The sequence below is a fragment of the Lagopus leucura genome, unplaced genomic scaffold (assembly GCF_019238085.1).
Source record: "Lagopus leucura isolate 7727_CA_CO unplaced genomic scaffold, USGS_WTPT01 Super-Scaffold_100014, whole genome shotgun sequence".
Lineage (NCBI taxonomy): Eukaryota > Metazoa > Chordata > Aves > Galliformes > Phasianidae > Lagopus > Lagopus leucura.
The window spans coordinates 16469281-16492090 of record NW_024962268.1 but is presented as its reverse complement, the minus strand read 5'-3'; the positions used below and the strand labels follow the sequence as shown (position 1 = coordinate 16492090).

Here is a 22810-nt window from a genome sequence, read left to right as displayed (position 1 = left end):
ACATCTTTAGTTTGTTCTGTAATTTCATCTTTGGTAATTTATGCTCTTAAGTGCATCCAGTCATGGTATGGTTTGTAACCTCTGCAAACTTCTACTGTTCAAACAAGCAGATACTTCAAATGAAAAGCAAAACCAAAAGTTGCAAAATACATCCGTAGTATAGTATAACAAATATCCAATGGCTTTGTTATCTCAAGGTTGCATTCACATACACTGTCTCAGGGTTGTTGTTTCGCCTCTGCAGTGAAGAAAAATTTACTCTGAAGTGGGCATTTCAGAAGCAGAACTTGATTCTGTTTAATTTAGGAACAGAATCAACTCTTAGTGGAGTTAGATATTGTCTGCTGAAATAGGAAAATTAAGATTGCCCTGAGTGCAAAGCAAGTAGAGCAAAGCCAGTTTTTGTGAATGCTTTCTTTAGTGATTTCCCAAGCCCATGTATTCTATGGGGATATATTGTGTCACTAAGGATATTGGTTTAGAAATTCAGTAGATAGATGCACGTGAGGTATATGGCATGGGTTAATGAAACAGCAGCCTATATAAATACAGGAATTCAAAAGCTTTTTGATGTGCCTTCTTACTTTCAGAGCTATTATCTTCTTGGGAGGTAGTGGAGGGTTGCCAGAAGACCTAAGGACAGGAATGGGAGAACTTGCTAGTACTTGGTTTGTGAATGAAAGATAAAGAAGGTCTTAGAAACAGAAACGTGTCATATAAATGCTCTTTTCCAGTTTTCACCTGGCAGCCACAAAAGGACATGCAGAATGCCTCAGGATTATGGTGACACATGGTGCAGATGTGACAGCCCAAGATGGTGCAGGTATGCCTCTGTAAACCTACTCATACAATGCAGTATACTTCATCTGCCTGTAAGTCTTGATGTACAAATTTGGCAGTGCTGCTCCTTCCAATTCACACCACATTCTAACCTTTCCAGTTTGGACATACATGCTTTACTGCATATACAATAGAGATTTTTAGCCCATATACTATAAGTATCAGCATTTGTGTCTGACTCCAGTAATTGCAAAATAGTTAATTTTATTAATTATTGCTGTTGATATTATTATAATTCCCCTTCTCTCTTCCTTGCCTGTCTCCTCCCCCCTCCCAGCTTTTTGGTCATTTCATTTAAGGCTTTGCATAGATTAAATCAAGATCTTGTGCTTTGCTTTTATGTGTATCCAAGCTATTAACCCCATTTAACTGTACTGAAGTTGCAGTTTCCTCAGGATTATGACATAGTGAAAATTGCTGATACAAGCCAAACTGAGCTGAGAACTATTAAGTGTGCTGCTTCAGCCCTCGAAAGTCCTGTGCCTTAATTAATACTCTAGTAGGAAAATAATGAGAGCTGAATTTGAAATTGGCAAACTCTTCTTAATAGATTTCAGTTGATCTACCTGTTGTCTGTGCCCAGCATTTCCTCTGTCTAGCAGAATCACCTAACTGAGGTGTCAGTAGTCTGTCTTTCTTGTACTGATTGTAAATGTTGGGTTCACTGGTTTTTAGCCGTTGCTTCCAGCCTGGTTGAATTTTTCATAAATAGAAATTGTATGCCTCTGTAAGAAAGCATCTGTGATACTGGGAGAAGCGTTCAGATTAAATGTAATGATAAGAGAATATACACACCTGACTTGAGCTATTATTCAGAATTCATACTTCATCTTGCCTCAAGATTTATTAGTCACTTGGATAATAGTAAGTTGTCTGCTCACTCTTGAGAGTGTCAACCCTGCATTCCTTAGGTAATGCCTTTCCTGCTGAAGTCTCATTATTCACTGTGAGGTTCTGTCATAAGTGGATCTACTGTCTGCGTTGATTACTAAATCATAACTCCTTCTTTCTTCCTTGTATAGATAATTTAGTCTTCTGCTGTCTTTGGCCTTTAAGATTTTTCAGGTGTTGTGTTGTGTAAGAAAGAGCTAGAGGACAGACTGCAAAATCTTTAATCATAAATCGATAGTTAGTAAATCATTGTATTGCATTGCTAAATATGAGCTCATAGATGCTAAGTAAATTAATAGAAAGAGAAGCCTATTAAATGCAGAAATGAATAGTCGTGTGTCCCGAGTCATTATATGTGTGCATTCTGTGGATGATTCAAATTTGTTGTAGTGGTAACTGGTGAATGTGGATGTTTTTGCTCTCCAAAATGGGTTCCTTTTTAATCCAAGGGGGGGAAAAAGTGAAGCAGATACATTGGCAGACATCTCTGCAAGGGAGGGAGGGTCTGTCACACAGTTTCTGTCATTCCTATATCTAAAAGTAGACATTAAGATTATCCTGTTTCCTGCCTGAACAATGGTCTGTTGTAACTATATTCTGCTTGATACAGGATTTTATTTTATTTGTTCATACTTTTCATGTGTCGGTCAATTAAAAATCTTGCCTTTGTTATGGAAGAGCTTATTCCAGTGTCTTTGAGTGACTGAATACTAATTTTGCTTTGCATTTGTTGATGTAGGGCACAGTGCTTTACATCTTGCAGTGAAGAACAGCCACCTTGACTGCATTAAGAGGTTACTTCAGGTAAAGTAAAAAATAAACTAATTTTGATTATTTAGTTTCATTTTTCTTTGATGGTTCTTCACTGCATATTGATGCATTTCCTGCTAATCATAGAATCATATAAAGCCTTACGATGGAAGAGACTTCCAAGATAATCTGGTTCTAACTGACTGTCAGGGGCAGGGTTGCCATTAGATCCATTAGATCAAGCGCTAGATCAGGTTGTCCAGGACACCATCTGACCCAACCCAGCCCTGAATACCAGGGACCAGGGCATCGAGAACCTCACGGTCACTTTATCTATCATTACCTTAAGATAACTGCAAACATAAAGTTTGTGTCTCCAGTTTATGAGGCCTACATTGTTTGCCTACCATCAGGATGCAAATTCATAGTCTGCATCACACTCCTGTTCTGTTGTCCTTTTTTCCTGCAACCGACAGATGTTCTTGAATTTAAGACCTTTTAGGCATTGTGTGGGTAGATGATATAAAACAGTGTGATATCTCCCCTGAGTGGTCCACAGTTTCAGTTTTCCATGTGCAGTGGCTCCAACATAGAAAGACTGGGTCTGAAGCAGGTTGCAGCTTGACATTTCCCAGCTTTAGTCTGTGTGGCTGGGTGGGTTGGAAGTGGGTGATGTATAAGAAATACAGAGAAAAAGAATTCTTCATTTGTAGTGGAACTTTGATACTGATCTAACCGAATGTATTCTGTCTGTGCAATATAAAATAAACCATTTGTTGAGTCAAAGGGAAAGAAACCAAAGTAGTTTGGATACTAAAATATGGAAATACTCAAATCCTTAGTGAAATGACTGAAGGACAGTGAGAGGTTAGAAAGGGAATAGAAAAATGTGGGGGAGAAAAAGCCAAGAAAAATGGAAGAGAAGAGGAAGAGAAGATTCTTCTGACATTAATGCTGAAGTTGTGTGTTAGCAAATAAGAAGGGATGTCCATCTCAACTCCATTTCAGAAAGACAGGTAAATTCTGGTCATAGGGGTGATCAGAGTAATGGATCAGATTTTTAGAAATGTAGGTTTATCAATAAGACTGGCAAAGAATTTGTATGAAATAATGAGCCTACGAAATAACACTGCCTGAGTGCAGTGATACAGAAAGAAATTTAATCCTATATCTCAACTTCGTAATTGTTTTCCTCTGGCTACTTCTGGGCTCTCCAATTCAGTTGTCACTGATCTCTCTCAATGTCTCTTACTGAATTGGGTCCAATTTCACTGGTTCTTACTGTATTTACTGACATCGCTGTTTCTTTCCATCTTTTCTTGAACACTTGGAAGAGATTAAGAGATCATTAAGTGAGGAGACTACCTGCTTTGGGATTTCATTAGAAAAATCTACTAATTCTAGAGTAAACCCATTTAGAGCATAAACAGTGACATCAAGCTGTCATTAATTGTATCGCATGCAGCAGCATACAGTCAGTGCAGCAGATGAATGTGTTTAGTACCAAATATTCACTGCCCGTTTACCTGACAGCTACACCCAGGGAGTGATTTAGCTGATGTTTTGTTAGCTTTATTACAAAATGCATTTCCAAACAAGTTTGTAAGTGAAAATCCTTTGTTAATATTCTCCAGTGCTCTTGGAGGATGCTCTCATGCTCTTTGGAATGCTTTGTTGCTTCTGTAGACTGGCTTTGTCATAAAAGCTTTTTCTACATGTAAGAAATGTCTAATCTTAATGTAAATAATTATTTTACACAGAATGAATCTTGGGTTTTTTAATATAAAATTTGGTAATTTACATGAAACTGTTTACCTAGGAAATCAAGGAAGGTGATCCTATACCTGAAAGTCAGAATATATAATATTTGATTTCAGAAATCTATTATTTCAGTGTGATATCTTTATTTGTCATAAACTAGAATTTTCTGTACCAAAGTAAGTCTAGATAAAGATTTGTAATTTGATATTTTTATGTTTAGTACCTCAAAGCCTAGCTTGGCCAGTAGCAATAGGTGGCTTAAAATACTACAATATGTAACTGGATTGTAGATGCTTTAGATCTTACAAATGGAAACAAAGTGTTATTTGCTTTAACAGGAATAATATTGGATTAATTGCCTTAGGCTAAGATTGCTTTAGCTTTTAGTGGAATGTAAAATAGGAAGCTTTTCTGAGGCATGGAAGTCAGATTCTTGTTCATTTTTGCATATGAATTGTTCCAAAGCAATTTTTTTAGGTACATCTTCACCATGCATGTTTACTGTGACTTCAGTATAAGCTGTTAACAAGAAAGGGCAGTTGAGATTGGTAGAGAGCAAAGCTGTGTCTTTTATCAGTATTCTTGTTCATTTCTATTGCACGGATGGAGCTTTCTGTAGGAGCTCATAGAACTATTCTCAGACATGTTCAGCTGTCCATTCTGCTCATCACTTGTATTTTATTTTTTTGACATTTCTCTATTTTTTTTTCTCCTTTCTGAACTGTGCAGTATAAGTGTTCAGTACACAGCACTGACAACTGTGGGAAAACAGCTTTACATTATGCAGGTAACTTCTTTGTTGAAAGTATGCACTGTCTATTTTATTATTTGATTTTTCTCAGCTCTTGGTATAGCTTTTTACTGATGGGAAAAATAGCAGACAGAATGGTGGACTGTATTAAAGCGGGCTTTATTTCTGCTCTGTCATTCCCTTTTCTTTTCTCTCTCTATTTTTAAGATTTTGCTGGCTTTCTTTTACTAACCTTTTGATTTTATTTCCAACTTAATATCAACACTTTTTGAAACACTTGCATTTTTAATCTGGCAGTGAAAATTTATTTACTTTTGTAAAATTAATATATTATTGATTAATTGACGATTTAAGTAGCTGAGAGTTGCATATCCATTCTCATAGATAACAAATTCTGGATATTTTTAGATAAATACTCTGAATATTGAATTTCAGTTAATTACAGCCAGCAAATACACTCTTGCAGGTGCAGAGCCATTGAAAGACTTGAAAAGTAAGACTAGGCTGATTCTGATTTCAGTGTTTAAGGATTATGTATTCTCGTGTTTGTTTGGACTATAATGTCTGTTTTGTTGCTGCATACAGCTTGCTCTTCATCCTATTTGTCTTTTTTTCCCTCTTTCTTAAAAATAGAGAAACCCCACTGTAATGCTACAGTATTGCAAGTGTAAGCGTGGAACACGAATTTCAAAAAATAAAGATTTTAATGTTTTTTCTTCTTTTAGCAACATGTGGTTGTCTTCAGGCAGTCCAACTTCTTTGTGAACACAAATGTCCAATTAACATCAAAGATTTGGTAGGTACCTCTTTGTGCATTTCCCAAAGCTTTACTACCCTCCACTTCAATCAAGCTTCAGTAGTTGAAACTATTACTGCTCTTCTATTTCATTTTGAATTTCTCTGACAAAGTTCCTTTCATGGCTTTCCGTAGCATAGCACTTCACTTTAACTCGCTAGTGGCAAGGTTTGCTGCTAGTTAAATTGCAAGACTTTTAGAAATAGCTAGAATTTATTTTGGGTATATTCAAGACATGATTAAAAGTTGACTCTGTTCACTCCAGTAGGCTTTGAGAAAGACCATTACGTGGGCCTTTCAGGTACTGTGAAATGCTTAGGAAAAAAAATAAAGGAGTATGATAAACCTGGGGGAAGAAATATACTTGATGTAGTGTAAAGGCTAAGGGACAGTACACTGACTAGCACAAAACACCTAAAAACAATCAGATCTGTCTGTGGGAATGATGTAGTTGCCTCTTAGAAAACTGTTAAAGGGATCTGACAGAAATTAGAAAAAAAAAAAAAAAGAAAAAAAAAGGAGGGAGGAGGGAAGCATTAAAATATGTAATCTTTATTTATTTATTTATTTATTTATTTACTATTGTTTTGTTTGTTGAGGGGTTTGGGATCTTTCCTCATCTGGTCTTTTTGGTATATGAAGACAAACAAACAGCAATCACAAAGATTAGACTTTAAATTTCAGCAGATGTATTTTAAAGACCAAAAAGATTTTCTAATCATTAGAAGAGAAGGCTGTGGGAGAATCTTTTATGTCCTCATCTACATAATGAGTGATCGTAAAGAAGAGAGAATCAAATTGACCTCAGAAATGGTGACAAGCAGCAGTTACAATCTGGACATGTGACACACTAGTGAAGCTAGTTGGGAAATTCCAGTTACAGGTTAAGGAAGAAAATAATTCTTACCTCACAGTTGGTGAAACGCTGTAGATGAGACTGAGAGACATGCTTTCTCTGCCCTTGGGCATGCTTAAAACCTCTTTGGACAAGTCTCTGAGCAGTGTACCATAATGTGAAGTTTGCCTTGCTTTTGACTGAAGACAAAGATTAAGAAGCACCAGACGCTTTCTAAAGGTGTCTTCCAACTGCAGTTATTCTGTGATTCTGTGAAATGTTGTGGTTTTGCCTAGTACTCAAAGTTATCCTTTTGTTGTGGAGATATCCATAGGCATTGTACAGTTGCAAAATCACTTAGTTGTAGCATTAAGCGAACAGAAAAGGGAGTACAGACAGCATTCCTATTCTCGATGCTTTGCTGAGTGAATCCATCCCCCATGGTCAAGGAAGGGATTAAATAAAGCCAGCTACAAATTTTAATACACAAGAAAAATATACAGTGCTGTGTAGAAGAAAAGCTCATATCCGACCTTTAAACCTCACAGTTGTATTTGTAAGGTGTCAAATTATTGTTCATGGTTTCTTTAAATGCATTCCTAGGATGGGAACATACCTCTGCTGCTTGCAGTACAAAATGGCCATACAGAAGTCTGTAAATACCTTCTGGATCATGGAGCAGACATCAACACAAGGGATAAAAATGGAAGGTACAGCAGGTTAACATCACCATGCTAATTCTTTCCTAAGGCTGACTGTCAAATGAAGCTCCCTACCCAAAATAGTCATTACATGAAACAATGTCCCCAATACCGGAGAAAGTGAGTACTAGACATTGTTGAGAAGGCTTAAGGAATTCTGCCCAATGAGGAAAGCAAAAGAGAAACTAAGTAACTGTAAAATGAAGTAAACTGTTTTTCCTTGCGCTACCAGAGCAGCAAATCCCATTTTAAAATCATTCCTACAACAATCTGAATGATAGCATTTACCCACACATCACTTTGCATATGGCCCATATTTCCAATGCTGCTCTCTTTGTTCTTGGCCTGAGTTAGTTTTGCCAACTTAAATCCTAAACTATTACTTGGAAGAGACATCCATGAGGAGCTCTCATTTCTAACACAGCCACAACAGCAAGAAAAAATACAGTAAAAATATATAATGGAGATGCTGTCTTCTCAAAAGATGCCATTTAGAAACTTATTGCATTAATAGACATATAGTATGTCATAAGTATCTGTTATTTCATAGTATTGTTTATAAATAAAAACATTCTTATTGTGGAAAAATGCACTTGTTTCGATGATACTGACAGAGTTTCATAAATGTTTGGTGAAACTGAAAAGGTAGAGCAGGATGCTGAGAACACTTGGCACTTACAACTAGTAGCTGTTCTTACTATTACGTGATACAGTGCCCATACTGTTCTTCACAAACACGTGAGAGGATAAGACTGGGCTTAGCTTAGTTTATGTGAGCTCAAAGTTTTATTAGTTCGCTGTTGGTTTTAAGTTGGTTAAAGAAAACCCCTTTGTCTTCTTGATTGGTTTGAATGACCTCACTGGTACTTTGAACTTGAGGTGTTACCCCTGTGGGACCTCCAGTCCACCTTTACCTCACTAGCTTGACACAACAGACAGCTTTAACAGTTTGTAGCTAGATTGGATGAAGACATTTCTGTTATAGATAAGATAGTATGTGCCAAGTACTGTGTGTACAAACAAGAAATAACATGTAACTTGGAATATACCACTTTAATTCCTCCTTCCCTATCAGCAAGGAGAATGGCTACTCTGGCACCTGCTGTTCACAAAAATGGTTATATTTTTAATGAAAAATCAGATTTCTTAACAGAAGGGTAAAGGGAGAGTGTTTGAAAATTGCATGATCAATTCCCTTTCTTGTCCAGACTAAAATGGTTATTTTGGTAATCTGAAACTATCCCTGTAGAACTGTGGTCCAAATTACTACTCAACACTATTTTTTTGCACAGTACTGCAACAGTCATCACTTTTTCAGGGCTCGCTGTTATAAAGAGTGTATTTAACTGGACAGTGAAGTGACTGTCTTAATATCTAGCAAACATCGCTGTAGTAACTTTCAGTTTCATATGTATTTGCCAGTGAATTTGGTCAGCCTATTAGATATGTATTCACATGAAAAAGGGAGAATTATGCTGTGATAGAAGAGCAATATTAGCGCGTGTTTGAAAGTCAGGAATTTTCTGCCTGTAAGTATTCTGTACGGATCTTATGATCCCTGTAAGCCATTGAGGAAAAAGAGATAAAGCCTTTTAGGTAAACACTCCTGTATGTTATGCCCACTGTAGGATCTGACACTGTCTAGCTGCCCCGTGTCGGAGAGGGCATTGGTTGTGCTCTAAGGAGATTCTTTCTGTTATTTTTCTTTAAAAATAGAGCAAGGTTTGAGGTGTAACCCATCTCACAGTCTCAGTGAAGAGTTTGGAGAAATTTATTTGATTTTGGAGTGACACCTCTCTATTTTGCCTAAAAGCAACATGTGAAAAGAAGAGAAATGAAATATAGGCTTTTGTGTTGTAATTGGGGTGAGACAGTGAAATTTGGTAATATATTCAGCAGCCAACTCTTAGCCTCAGGAAGCCATTTTCAAAAATGTTTGTAAACATGTGCAAAGCATAACAGGTTTTTGCAGAAGGTCTAGCTGGGATATATGAGGAAGGAGAAGGAAGGATAGGAAAGTTTGTGCAGAGAGGTGGTGGTTGCATATATATTTCAAGGCACATGGTAATAGAATCTTGGTCTTGATTGCACAATGACTGTTACATTTTTCTCCTGAAAAAATGAGCTACTGATTCAAAAGTTTCACTTGACATTTTAACCCTTATTTCTTTTGTCCAGAACTGCTTTGATGATGGCTTGTGAAGCTGGTAGCCTTAACATGGTGGAAGCATTCCTTAGGAAAGGTGCAGATGTCAGTTTAGTAGATGTCTTTGGACAGAATGCCCTGCATTATTCCAAGATCTCTGAGAATACGGGAATCCAGAACCTGCTGTCATCAAAAATATCTCAGGATGTGGGTATGTAAAAGATTCTGATCTTTATCACTTTGAATTGGCTACTTGTATGTGTAGCAACAAACAAATATACTTCATGGAGTAACTTCATAGAATCACAGAGTCATAGAATGGGCTGGGTTGAAAAGGACCTCAAAGATCACCTAGTTTCAACCCCCTTGCTATATCACCAATCATCAGACCACATCCAGCGTGGCCTTGAATGCCTCCAGGGATGGGGCATCCACAACCTCCTTGGGCAACCTGTTCCAGTGCTTCACCACCCTCTGTGTGAGAAACTTCGTCCTAATAAAACTTCCTAACCTAAACCTCCCCTATTTCAGTTTAGAACCATTCCCACTGGTCCTATTACAATCCACACTTGTAAACAGCTGTTCCCCTCATGTTTATATGAACCCTTCAAGTACTGGAAGCCCACAGAGAAGGCCTGGAGCCTTCTCTTCTCCAAGTTAAACAAGCCCAGTTCCCTCAACCTTTCCTCATAGGAGAGCTGCTCCAGCCCTCTGATCATCTTAGTGGCCCTCCTCTGGACATGCTCTAAGAGCTCCACATCCTTCCTGTACTGGGGGCCCCAGACCTGGACGCAGTCCTCCAGATGGGGCCTCGCAAGAGCTGAATAGAGGTGGACAATCATGTTCCTCTCCCTGCTGGCCACTCCTCTGTTAACACAGCTCAGAACACAGTTGGCCTTCGGGCTGCAAGTGCACACTGCTAGCCCATGTCCAGCTTCTCAACTACCAGGACCCCCATGTCCTTCACCACAGGGCTGCTCTCAGGGGGTTCTTTGCCCAGCCTAGCTGCAGCACCCTGCACTTGGCCTTATTGAACTTCATTAGGTTCTCATGAGCCTTCTCCAGAGATTCCTCTGGATGGCTTTCCTACTTTCCAGTCTGTTGAGCACACTGCTCAGCTTGGTGTCATCTACAACTTGCTGAGAATGCACTCGATGCCATTGTCTGTCATTGATGAAGATGTTGAAGAGCACCAGTCCCAAGACCGACCCCTGAGGGACACCGCTTGTGACCGGCCTCCACCCTGACAAAGAACCATTGATCACAAGCCTTTGGCTGTGACCAGCCAACCAGTTCTTAACCCATGAAACAGTCCGTCTTTCAAATCCACGCATCTCCAATTTAGAGAGAAAGGTATGGTTGAGGGACCATGTCGAAGGCTTTGCAGAAGTCCAGATAGATGGCATCCATCACCTTTCCCCTGCCCACCAATGCTGTCACTCCATCACTTGAAAAATTTCAAAAGCTGTCTTCACTGATAGGTCTAGCTGAAGCTTTCCAAACCAGGAAAATGTGACACTTGCTCCATGTGGTTAATATCTAGCATGAGATAAAATATTCAGCGGGGCAAAAAGAGGTGTTCTGAAGAAAAAAAAAGGCAAGCTGATGAAGAAGCATGATGAGGTATTGCTTAGAATTTGAAGTCGATCCTCTTTATTATTTGAAAAATTAAGTTCAGCTCCTCAGTAAAAGAGTTCAGAAGGAACTAATGTGGAGAGGGTGTTATGGTCAAGCTGTAACACATTTTTTAAGTAGGAAGCTCAGCTAAAGAACAGTGAGAGACTATAGTAGAAGCAGAATTACCACAGTCCTTTGAATTTTCTATCAGTATACCAGGATAAAACATGAATAGAATTTTGAAATACTGCTTAAATTTCAAAACAAATTCAAAAAACAAACAATGGTGTTGGAAGTAAAGCTGGGAGATAGTTTAGAAATGTAACTTTGATAACTGTTCTTACTTTTGCTTTTTTTTGCTTCATAGATGCAAAATCACCAACAAAAGCAAAGCAGGTATGTATCCTTTTGGACTTAAAAATATTTGGACTATACAGGCTTGTAACGTAGGAAAAAATATTAATTGACTTGATTAGTAGCAGTAGTAAATACCTCCATGAGATGTACTGCCAAGGACTGCTCTGTAACGTGAAAAGTTTTTGTTGCTTATTTAAGAAATGTATTTCAGAAATTCATTTTTAGATTTAGCTTCCCTCTGTAACAGTAGCTGTCCTTCTCAGTGACAGAAGGGAGGGAAAATGCATGTATGTGTGCACATACGTACCTGGAAAATGTTCCACCATTCTCATGTATAAGGCAGGGTCTTGGCTCTTCAACTCTGTCTCTTCAAACGGTAGAGAAAATGATCTTGGGAAAAGTCTAATTTCCAAAGCAGATAACTGAAGGTTGTCCTTAGTTGCATCATACTAGGGGAGATGTATCTTAGAGATCTCTGCAGATTTAGACAGTTAAATAAATTTCTTACATGCATTATCATGATATCTTGTAGTGCAAGTGTCTTGTAGAACTGTTAGTGGCTGAAAATTGGATGAACATGTGATTGGTTCATTCTTTCTCTAAATGGGGAAGTTCAGTGTTTCCCTGTGAGCTCAGGGAGAAGCTGAAGGAGGGGGAAGATGGCAATTGTTAAGAATGGCATGACTGGACTAAGAATGGATTTACAGGAGTATCTGAGATCCCTAGTGCTAAACCTGTTGTCAGCTTTGGCTTTTTCACTAAATCTTATTTGTTTTCACTGAAGCATGGATTACAACAGAACAGATTCTTATTGTCAGGCATGTTTAATATTTTTGTGTTAATAAGGATATAGTCTTTACACAGAGGATAAAGGAACTGCATGAGCTGCTGAAGTTGATATTAATGTGGGATTTTATTTTATTTTATTTTATTTTTTTGTAAAACAACTTGCTCGGACTTTACTAACCAAACTAACAAACTTACCTTTTCTGGCTGGTGGAACTTTCAGCATGATCAAGGCTCTAAATTAAGTTCAGAAAGAAGTGGAACTCCAAAAAAACGCAAAGCCCCACCTCCTCCTATCAGTCCTATGCAGGTAAAGAAAAGACCAATCCTGAGACACTTTTAGGGGATGAAGAGTGTTTTAACCATTATGTGAGTAATGTGGGCTGAATTTGCTCTGTCACTCTCATATATGCCTTCTTATTGTGAGTACTTCTCCTGACATTAAGATGAAAACATGTGTTGGTTAGGTTGAATAAGTGCTTGAAATATAGAATGGGCTGGGATACAACAGTACAAATTTTACTGTACAGGTGTTTCTTCCATCTGACGTTGAAAGTCTCGTGGTTTTGTAGACTTGCAGAAGTGAATAATTTCATATTTTTTACATCTATGTACATATATATCCACATTTTTATATGCATATTTACAAGGCATAGTAAAATACTGAAACAGATTTGTATGGTATCAAAATGCAACTTCACATTTGAGTTTACAGTTAGTCTCTATTTGTTATAACAGCTACTCTGGAAAAGTGATACTAGCTCAAAAGAGCACTGAATAATTAAATCTGCTCTTTGAAACTTACCCAGAGTTTGACGGTTTCCTTGAGTGCAAGGAAAAGTATTCATGCACATGTATATATCTATATATAGCACATGTTGGAGGATTATTCCTATGAATGCATGCATATATTTATTTATACAAAATTTTTTACAGCTTAGTGATTTGTCCTCTCCACGCTCATCAACTTCAACTCCTATGACTGGAAAAGGACAGGCTTTCTTTGCTGACCAAGTATGCAAGACACTGAAGTTTTTTGTTCTTACTAAGTGTGGGGAAAGCAGTACCTTAATATTTTATTTTGTTGACTGCAGAATTTCGGTGAATTAATTAGCTAAGTTTTTGGAAGAGAAAGAATGCGAATCTGCAAGGGATGTTTTGAAAGTAATGCCTCCTATTTATTTCTGTTGAAACAACAACAGTAACAAAAAGCACAGTATACAAATTCTCATCTACAAAACACTGTTTTTTAACACAGTCATCACCATTATCTTTGAATCTTAGCACCTGCATGCCCCACTTGTAAAAGTCTGTGGATGTAATCCACTGTCACTGACCCAAGTTCTGCAAAATACCACCACAGCCTCACTGTGCTCACATGCACTGTTTGGGCTCCATAAACTAAATGTTTATGTGTCAGTGAATGTCAATGTGTGCCACTTTTTTCCTCATGGAGGAATTCAATGGCACACCTTTTCTTCATCCACACTTTCACGTCAGACCCCATTCTGTCAGATTGCCCCTCTGCTGACCCTCTGCTGCACAGCAACATCATGTAATGGTTCAGCCTCTATTGCCATACCACCAACATCCATCTCTGACATCATAAGCCAACATAATAAAATAGAAGGCATTATTTTCAGTGTGATCCTCATATTTCTGTGTAATTTTACAAAGCAAATGTGAATTACTTCACTATTTTCTGAATATGTAAATAAAATTATTCATAAACAAGTAAAGTATGTAGGAATATGGTTATGAAAGTATTAATGGTGTGAGAGCTCATTAGCTAATACCAGTGAGGTACATGAGATTATGTGATGCAAAAAGCAGAGGCCCATTACAAAAAGTCATCAGTCAAACACTAGAATGTATGCTGTCTGGTATTTTTCTTATGGTTTTGAAGATTTCTTTTTAAGTACGCTACAGTATATTGCAGTCATTTATCACAGGGTCTGCAGCTTTTCAAACTAATTATGAGACAGTTGATCCAATTTCATTAATATTTAATGAGTACTGGCCACCTGCCACAATTAAACAGGACCCCAGAAACAAAAGAAATCCCTCATGACAGGTTTCTTCCAGCAAAATTTATGCTATCTATATTTATGTTCTGTGAACTGTCCAACTTTTATCTGCTGTCTGTGAAAGTATTTTCTTCTGATGTCTCAGCAGGAAGACTTCAGCTCCTTGCTTCAAGATAATAAAGACAGACTAAGTGACAGCACCGCAGGTATATGATAAAGCTTAATTCTTATTTTCATATTTAATTAAGCATTTTGAAGTTGTGTTCAAAATTTAAATCTGGTCAGAAATCCTCTGTGCCTTTCCACTTAGAATGTGAACTCCAATAAGTGTTGGAGTAACATTCTGTAATTTCGCTGGCAGTTCCCCACCAATACTTCCTGCTTGTACTGGTTCTCCTAACCCATTTTTGAGAAAATGTCTACTTTTCACTGCATTTAATGGTCATGGAAACAAACTATTTGAAATGCAGAATAACTATCTATCTGTAGGATCAGTTCGGCTTTTAAAAGTTTTGGATCTTTTTTACTTCCCTTCACAGGTGCTGATAGTTTGCTGGATGTGAGTTCTGAAACTGAACAGCAAGATCTACTTATGCTGATGCAAGCAAAGATTGCTTCTTTGACATTACACAATAAGGAACTACAGGACAAATTACAGGTAGGGTATTTTGTGCTGTTCTAATGCTTTGCTAATCTTTTAGCAGAACAAAGAGCTCCTTACCAATTTAAAGAGATGAGCCATGAAGATAAAAAGATCTTGTTGTGGTCAGGTCATGGAAGTGCTCTGCTCTGGAAGGATTAAAATTAGTATTTTGATCTTCTCATTTTTACCTTTGTTTACTACAATAATTGCATTCTAAAATATACTGATAAGAATTATGTTAGCAAAATTTTTATTTGTGTAGCTGTGATTATTAGTTTATGGAGATCAATACAGACTTTCAGAAGAGGCTGGTAGTTACTCCCTTTGCCATCCCTCACTGTAGATGGTTAAATGGGACCACCTGGATTTTGAGATCTCCTGAAGATTCTTTCTGTTCTGTTTTAATTACCCATCTCTGTAGGATGTGGAAAAAATTCCTTGCTTACTCTATTATAAAAAAGGGAAAACAAAAAGAGCACCATGTATTTGTTCTAATCATGCATTTGTTTGGATTTATTTTTGCGCAGGAAAGAGCACCTAAAGAAGTGGATTCTACCATAGATTCTTATCATTCAACCCAAAGAGAGTTTGATCAAACAGCAGATAGACAAAGCGAGTTCTCAGCTCAGGAGCTGACGTGTACTTTAAATGCCATCCAGTCTCAAGAAAAATTGACAAGCCCCAGTGAAGTAAAAACAAAGTACCTCCAGGAAGATTTAAAGGATGCACAGATGAAATTAGAAAATTCTGAAACCAAAAGAAAGCACTTAGAAGTTCAGGTCCAGTCAAGAGTCCCAGAAGCAGATTATTTAAGTAATGCAGACATCTCAGAAAATGGCTCTGATCCTAACCTGAAAATACAGGAAACTCAAAACAAGCATGAGGAATCGGTGAAAGAGGTTTTAAATGTACAAAAGCAAGTGAAACTGGGTCTTGTTTCCTCTGAAAGTGAAGAAACTTGTTCTGAGATGAGTAAGTTGAAGGCTACGTGTGAAGAAGTTGAGATGCTTAGGAAAGAATTGAAGAGAGCCCTGGAGGAAAGTGAAAGACAAAAAGAGAAAGTGAGAGAACTGCAGAAAAAGTTTGAAGAAAGAGAGCAGAATGTTACAAGCAAATTGTCTGTGGAAGAATGTGAGGAATTAAAGAATTCATACTGTTCAGTTATTGATAATATTAATCAGGAGAAAGCACTGTTGATTGAGAGGTACAAAGAAGGGCAAGAGGAAATTAAAAGGCTACAGGAGAAGCTGGCAAATCAGACACACTTAGAATCTAGTGCTGAATCCGGAGAAATGAAAGATGCAATGCACAGAATGATAGATGAGCTCAACAGACAACTGAGTGAATTGTCCCAGTTGTACAAAGAAGCACAAGCAGAGCTTGAAGATTATAGGAAGAGAAAAACTGTAGATGATATAGCTGTGGACTACATACCTAGAGACGAACATGAGAAGCTGATGCAGGTAACAAATTCTTTGAAATACAAAGCAGAGAATGAGTTATTAGAAATGAAATCCCAGTACAGAAAAGTATTAGATGAAGCAGAAGAACTAAAGCAGCTGTTAGACACTCAGAAACAAAACTCATTGCCAATTGCTGAACACCAGCAGGTGATGAATGCACTTAGAAGTACTGTAAAGGAAATGGAAGAAGAAATAAATGAGCTCAAAGAATTACTTACCAACAAGGAAAGTGAAGTAAGAAATCTACAGAAGGAATTATTAGAAGAAAAAGCTGCAATTAATGAAGCAATGGTACCCAGGGCTGCATATGAAAAGCTCCAATCTTCATTAGAAGGTGAAGTTAGTCTTCTATCATCAAAACTGAAGGATGTAATCAAAGAGAAGGAAAATGTGTCCTTAGATGTTATGCAGCTGAGAAATGAAGTTTTGCATTTGAAAGAAGAGAAAGAAGGTATACATAATCTGCTTGAAGCAAAGGAACGGGAGGTCAGTGGTCTTCATCAAAAGTATCATCAAGCTCAAGAAGATCTTCTTGAAATGAAAAGATACTCTGAAAACTCATCAAAGCTAGAAGAGGATAAAGATAAAAAGGTTAGTGATTGACTGCAGCGGTCGAAGTAGTACATGAATCCATACTACAAAATATCAGATGCATGATGAGTTACCATAAGCCATGTATTGTGTCAGGGGTCATAGAGCGAAGAAAGAATCTCTACTTTGACAGTACTGTCCCTCAGATCTTAGCCAAAGTTTTTCTTTGACATATTTGATTTTACATTTATCTTCCATCCCTGTAGAGATGCACGTATTTCAATTCATGTCTTTTAAGTTCTGCTCAGATTAGGTTCACAGTACTCATGTAACTGAAGTCAAAGAAGTGTAATGTACAGTAGGAAAAGACTCCTGAGGAGATAAGGAAACAGAAGATAACAAAAAACAGCAGAAATTAACTATTTTAAGTTTACTGTATCCTGACTTGTATCAGTTCTATCAACATGATGACTGTTTTCCTTGTGCAACCACTGCATCTGTAAACATTTATTTATGAAAAGTTATGTTTTGCAAGTTGTGATAGCCTGTTTGTATGTTGCTGTCTTGTGTTTAGAAGCCACATCTGCTAAGGTTGTAAATACAGTCTTTGTAAATATTGTTCAGATTTCAGGGCAATTAATACATTTTGAATGACTGCTGAGAGTGAGCTAGAGAAGCATTATAATTCTTTGCTTACATAGTGTGTCTGCTTGTCCACTGAGTTTTCACCTTTCCCCAGCTCTTTCAGTTTAAGTCCCAAATACCCCAAAGTATAAGATTCATGAGAATACAGTATGCATTCTAGCATGTAATGAAAACCTATTTTTCACCTTTCTAGATCAATGAAATGTCTAAGGAAGTCAGCAAATTAAAAGAAGCTTTGAACAGCCTTTCTCAGCTTTCCTATTCAACCAGTGCCCCCAAAAGACAAAGTCAGCAGCTGGAGGCATTACAACAACAAGTGAAACAGTTGCAAAACCAACTGACTGTAAGTGTGATAATTCACAAACCTACCGTCACTCTCTGTTCTCTGTAGATGTGCACACCATTCTTAAATGTGCCTTATTTAAAATGTAGCACAATGACTACAATAAAGAGTTTTCATCCAGAGATTTTACAATGCTCTGACACATGTAAAATTCTGCAGGTCACTTATGAATTGTTCTTCAAAATTAATCTAACTAAAGAAAACTATTTTATGTATGTATTTCCTCAGATCAGTAATGGAGGAAAGTGCCTGTACTCATAATACAATGTAGTGACCAGATCTGCTGTTGATATTCTGATTTGTGAAAAATATGGCCAATGTGCAGTGGATTAGGGTTTTACTTTTTCTCAGGATTATTCATTATAAGCTGAAATCTTACTGTTTTTGTTTTCAAACTAAAATAAGTTTGACTTTTTTGAAAGAAAATAGCCCCTGCAGGTGTGAAGCTTCAAATCAAGCAAGATCATGTATTTATAAGGGAGAACAGCTTATTTTCTGAAATTCTGAAGTGCACAGAGAGTTTTAAGATTGTGCCTGTTCGTGCATGCAAGATCCAGTCTTCTATGTCAGGTTGAGACTATTTTCAAGAGCTTGCCTGTCCAAAGCAGCATTATCATTCACTTCAGAGAAGATGAGAAGAAGCTATTTCTGGCTTTTCAGGAAGAGAGTCAGGCAGATGGAGGAATTAACATGCATATAGTCCAGAAAGAAAAGAAAAAAATCTCTTGCAGTGGGGAGAAATAATTAGGTAGGTAGCTAATAGGTATCCTCTCACTATAAACCTCTCACACTGTGGGTATCTCTTGTTCCAGTCAGGTCCAGTCTGTAAAGAGCCTTCATTTCCTATTGCTCAAGGGCCAGGAAAGTACTGTGAAGTGCAGATGCACATTGTGTTAGGAGAGTGGGTAGGATTTAAAACAGGGCAGAAGTGTTCGTCCCTTCTCTTGCACTGGCTTTCCCAACAGCATCTGTCCAAACATTTATTTGGAAAGACTGCTTCTGGTATGTGGCAGTCTTATCATGAATGGATTTCCCTGTTTAAATGTATAGTAGTTAACAGAAAATTTAATGGATTAAGACATTCGGAAGTGTCTCTTTCCCCAGGAAGGCATTTGCTGACAAAAGGGTTACTGATATTAGGAAGAGACTCCATTGCAGCCTAGGGTTGGTTTGTCAGAATATTGTTATCTTTCCTTTGCTTTGTTTTCTGATAAATTTATAAACAAAGTATGCTCTCATTTCACATCTTTACATCAGTGGTTGTTACCACTGATACCATCTTACCAACTTTTTGGTTGGTACGATATGAGGTGGGTATGATTACAGCATTTCTGTGGGCTGTTTCCCAGCAAGTGATGTTTGGGGCAGCTAGCAGCACAGAATAGTTTTTGATATGGTTTTCCATGCATGCATTAGATAATGACTCATTATTTTTTGCAGATCTCCATACACCTGGGTGGGCATTTCTGAATTCAGCAGTTCTAAATGCTCTGTGATTTTCTGCTTAACTATTTTCTAGGAAACGAAGAAACAACATCAGGAAACAGTGTCAGTTTACAGGATGCATCTTCTCTATGCTGTGCAGGTAAGGCTAAGGGTTACTGGTTATACAGTGCTGGTATTTTAATGGCTGCAGAGCTATTAGAAACATTGCAGGCTATATTAAAGACATACTGCCCCAAACATCTGACTGTTTAAGCACAAATGTGTTACTGCTGCTTTTGGGAAATTGACATAATTACTCCACCTTAGAAGTAGTTTGCAAGTTGTTTTAAGAAGTCAAGAAATATTTAAATTCAATCATCTTTTCTTCTTTCTTCCCTTGTCCAGGGTCAAATGGATGAAGATGTCCAGAAGGTGCTTAAACAGATTTTATCAATGTGTAAAAGCCAATCACAGAAAAAGTAAACAAAAAAGTGAATCTCCCTGTTTCTATTAATACTTTATGGGTGTTTATCTAGATTTGCCTTAACGTAAGATTTAAAATTGGCAATTTGCTGCTTTTTTGTTGTTGTGTTGTTTGTGAGGTGGATTTGTTCGTCTGTCTCTACTACTTTCCATGTGCATCTGCATTAGCAGCAGCTAAACACATGCCTGCTTTTCATATCCAAAATGCAAGTATGTTCTTCAGACTTAGGCCACTCCATGTCATGTTTACTCTGAAAGTACTTTCTAGCTTCCTCCAAGAGGGAGGTTAATCTGGAGGCGAGCACTCACGTCACCTGGAAAACGGTGAAATTCTCCATAAGGACTCCTGCACTGTGTATAAGCTGCATCTTGTTAATGGGGATATTTTAATTGCTTGATGGTGCAGCACTTAGATTCCAGACATTTTGCCACATGCAGTCTCTGGCAGAGCAGAAGTGAGCCTTGCAGCAGCGAGTAGAAGTAGATCTTCATGGTGAGCCGGAACATCCAACAGCTGTTAGTAACCTAATTTTATTTACGATTAGCACACCATAATGTGGCTGTCCCAACCCATCCAATGCACTGAGTACACAAAAATCCTACCATGCTTCATAATTTCCTTGAAAAAATAATTTCTTTGAACTAAAACTATTTCAAAAGGTAAAATAAGTAGTTTATTGAAGTTGTCTGTACAAACAACTAATTATAATAGGTTTAGCTATCTATGCAAGTGTTGGCCATGAAGCTCAGGAACAAAACCAGAACATATACTTTAGACAAGGGATTCTAGTGAACACAGGATGTTTACAGTGAATGTTAATGCCTCATACTTCCTAACCTCACTTTTGTAAAGATCTTCTCTTCAGTCTATTTTTATTGGCCCTCTAATTAATTTTTTTTATAACTAAACCATTTTTTCTACATAATATTTGCATTAAGCTTATTAACAAATATTTTTAGGTAATCGTGTACTAGAATTTCTTTTTATACCCCCAAGTACTCAGTAATAGCAAAGCACAGAGAAGTGTTCTCAGTTCGAACACGATCTGTACAGAATAATAGACTTGTCTGTCAGTGTGGTCCAGAGCAGTGAGGTGTAAAATGCCGTTCAGCCTGATACGTCAACAAGTGTAGAAATGATAGGTAGAGAACTCCAAAAGACATCAAAAATCCCTGTATTTTGTTTCTAGAGGCCAGGGGTATCAAGAATGCTTTTCTCAGCACTTTCAGATTTAGAGGTCAAATAAAAATGCCCAGTGTAGTTTAGTACAAAGTTATGGAAAACATTTTCTAAGCACACACTGCACTTGAGGCACTGCACATTTGACTGATCTTGCAGCTTCACTGTGGTATTTGTTTTCTCCCTGCTAGTGGATGCATCTCTACTAGAGAAATCTCCAGAGCTGTATGACCTGTGAAGTTAATATAGAGACATAACAGGACAAGAGCCAGCAGCTCTTGTCCAGCTGGCTGGACTCATAGTGCACTTATATCAGATAATTCTTAACCCTGGCAAACCTAAATTGGATTTTTAAAACAAATTAACAAACAAAACATGCCTTTGCATCAGTTAGACATTGGTGTTACGTTTCTTGGGTGGTTTAACTAGTGCCTGCTTATTTTGGACAGTATTTTCTAGTTAGGTGGTTTTGAAAATGCTCCAAAGAAATGTGAAAAGAATTTTGCTGCAGCACTTCAGAATGAACAACAAAATTTTAAGCATGCTACTGCTGCAAAGTATAAAACCTGGTGAACCATTTTGTAGGTTGCCTGATGGATTTAGTCTTCTACCTTGTTTCGGTTTGTATATTTATTACAATTATCTTTGTGGAATACTGAAAATTATACGCTATAGCATAGCAAGTTTCTTTATATGTCATTTACAAGAACTTTCCTTATGCAGCAAATAAACTATTTCCAGTTTTTTCATCCGGGCTCTTTTTATGACTTTAGCTCCTTTTTTTACTGAGGGAAATCTTGCTACAGTCACAGCTTTATTGTAGTACAAATGTGTCCTATGTTCTGTGTTTAAATAATTGTCAGCTGAATTTGCAACTTTGCAATTAACTCTGAGCTGTGGGGTGGAACAGAATCCACTCCAAACCCTGTGCAACCAGTTTGGTGGATTGTGCCATGTGTTGGATGGATAGGCTCAGAGCTATCTCTCACATGTGTATCGTGCTTAACTAATACAGTTCTCCCATTCACCACTGGATGCATTCACAGAATCATGGGTTTAAAAAGACCTTAGACCAGTGTCAGAGGTGGGTGAGGCCCCCATCTCTCCTGTTCTTTATCACTTGGCACTTCACTCAGTACACAGAACTACAGTGGAAGTGTGTTTGTGGGCATGTTTGTATGGGTGTGCACATGCGTATCTGTGTATGTGAAATTCTCTTTATTTATCAGGGTTGACTGTGTGAGTTTTACTCTTTTTTATCATCTCTCAAGTTTTATTGGAAAAACTAGTTTTTTCAGTAACTAGCTTGCTAATTGTGTCTTTGTCTCAGGGCAAGCCACATAAATGGCAGGAATTGCACCATGTTTTGCAGTATCTCGAGGGTCAAGTAGCTCTTTTGACTGTGTACAAAATTTCTCTAAGCTTCTCAGTAGTGTATTTCCTTTGAACAAGAGTGCTGCAAGTGAGACTGGTGTGCAGAGTAAGTACAGTGAGATCACCTGGCAGGCCAGATTTGAGTCATTTCACATTGTATATTAATGATTTAGTTGCTGATTGCTGATGGATTAGTAAGATCACACCTCCTGCTGTGGCGTGGGGCCTGGAGCAGGAGCAGCCTCTGGTGCTTTCAGCTGTTTGCCACTGCTGGCAGCCCAGCAGCTGCACTGCAGGTCATCATGCGGCGTGTAGAGGAAGCGGGTGGGAAAGGTCCTGGAGGAGCTGTGTGTGAGGCACAAAGCAGCGCATAGACAGATATGATGTAACCCAGCACAAATTCTGCAGACACAGGCACAAAACTGAGTACTATTTTCCGAACAAATATGAACTGGTGCAAGGTTT

General features: G+C 37.8%; 1 protein-coding gene across 4 annotated transcripts in view; it reads left to right on the top strand.

Annotated features, from left to right (window-relative positions):
- The window catches only part of RAI14 (retinoic acid induced 14), a 95865-nt gene extending 74145 nt beyond the window's left edge, over nt 1–21720 (top strand). For 2 of the 4 annotated variants that reach the window (XM_042875104.1, XM_042875105.1), the window contains exons 4-18: nt 735–823; nt 2471–2535; nt 4972–5029; nt 5719–5789; nt 7228–7334; nt 9504–9682; nt 11456–11484; nt 12455–12541; nt 13168–13245; nt 14404–14464; nt 14798–14916; nt 15429–16955; nt 17734–17883; nt 19403–19468; nt 19714–21720. In XM_042875104.1, coding sequence (XP_042731038.1) covers nt 735–823; nt 2471–2535; nt 4972–5029; nt 5719–5789; nt 7228–7334; nt 9504–9682; nt 11456–11484; nt 12455–12541; nt 13168–13245; nt 14404–14464; nt 14798–14916; nt 15429–16955; nt 17734–17883; nt 19403–19468; nt 19714–19791 — 2764 coding nt within the window. In that variant the 3' untranslated portion in view covers nt 19792–21720. The remainder of the gene's footprint in view (nt 1–734; nt 824–2470; nt 2536–4971; nt 5030–5718; nt 5790–7227; nt 7335–9503; nt 9683–11455; nt 11485–12454; nt 12542–13167; nt 13246–14403; nt 14465–14797; nt 14917–15428; nt 16956–17733; nt 17884–19402; nt 19469–19713) is intronic. The other 2 variants (XM_042875106.1, XM_042875107.1) reach the window with 2 other exon arrangements.
- Nucleotides 21721–22810: the final 1090 nt, after the last annotated feature.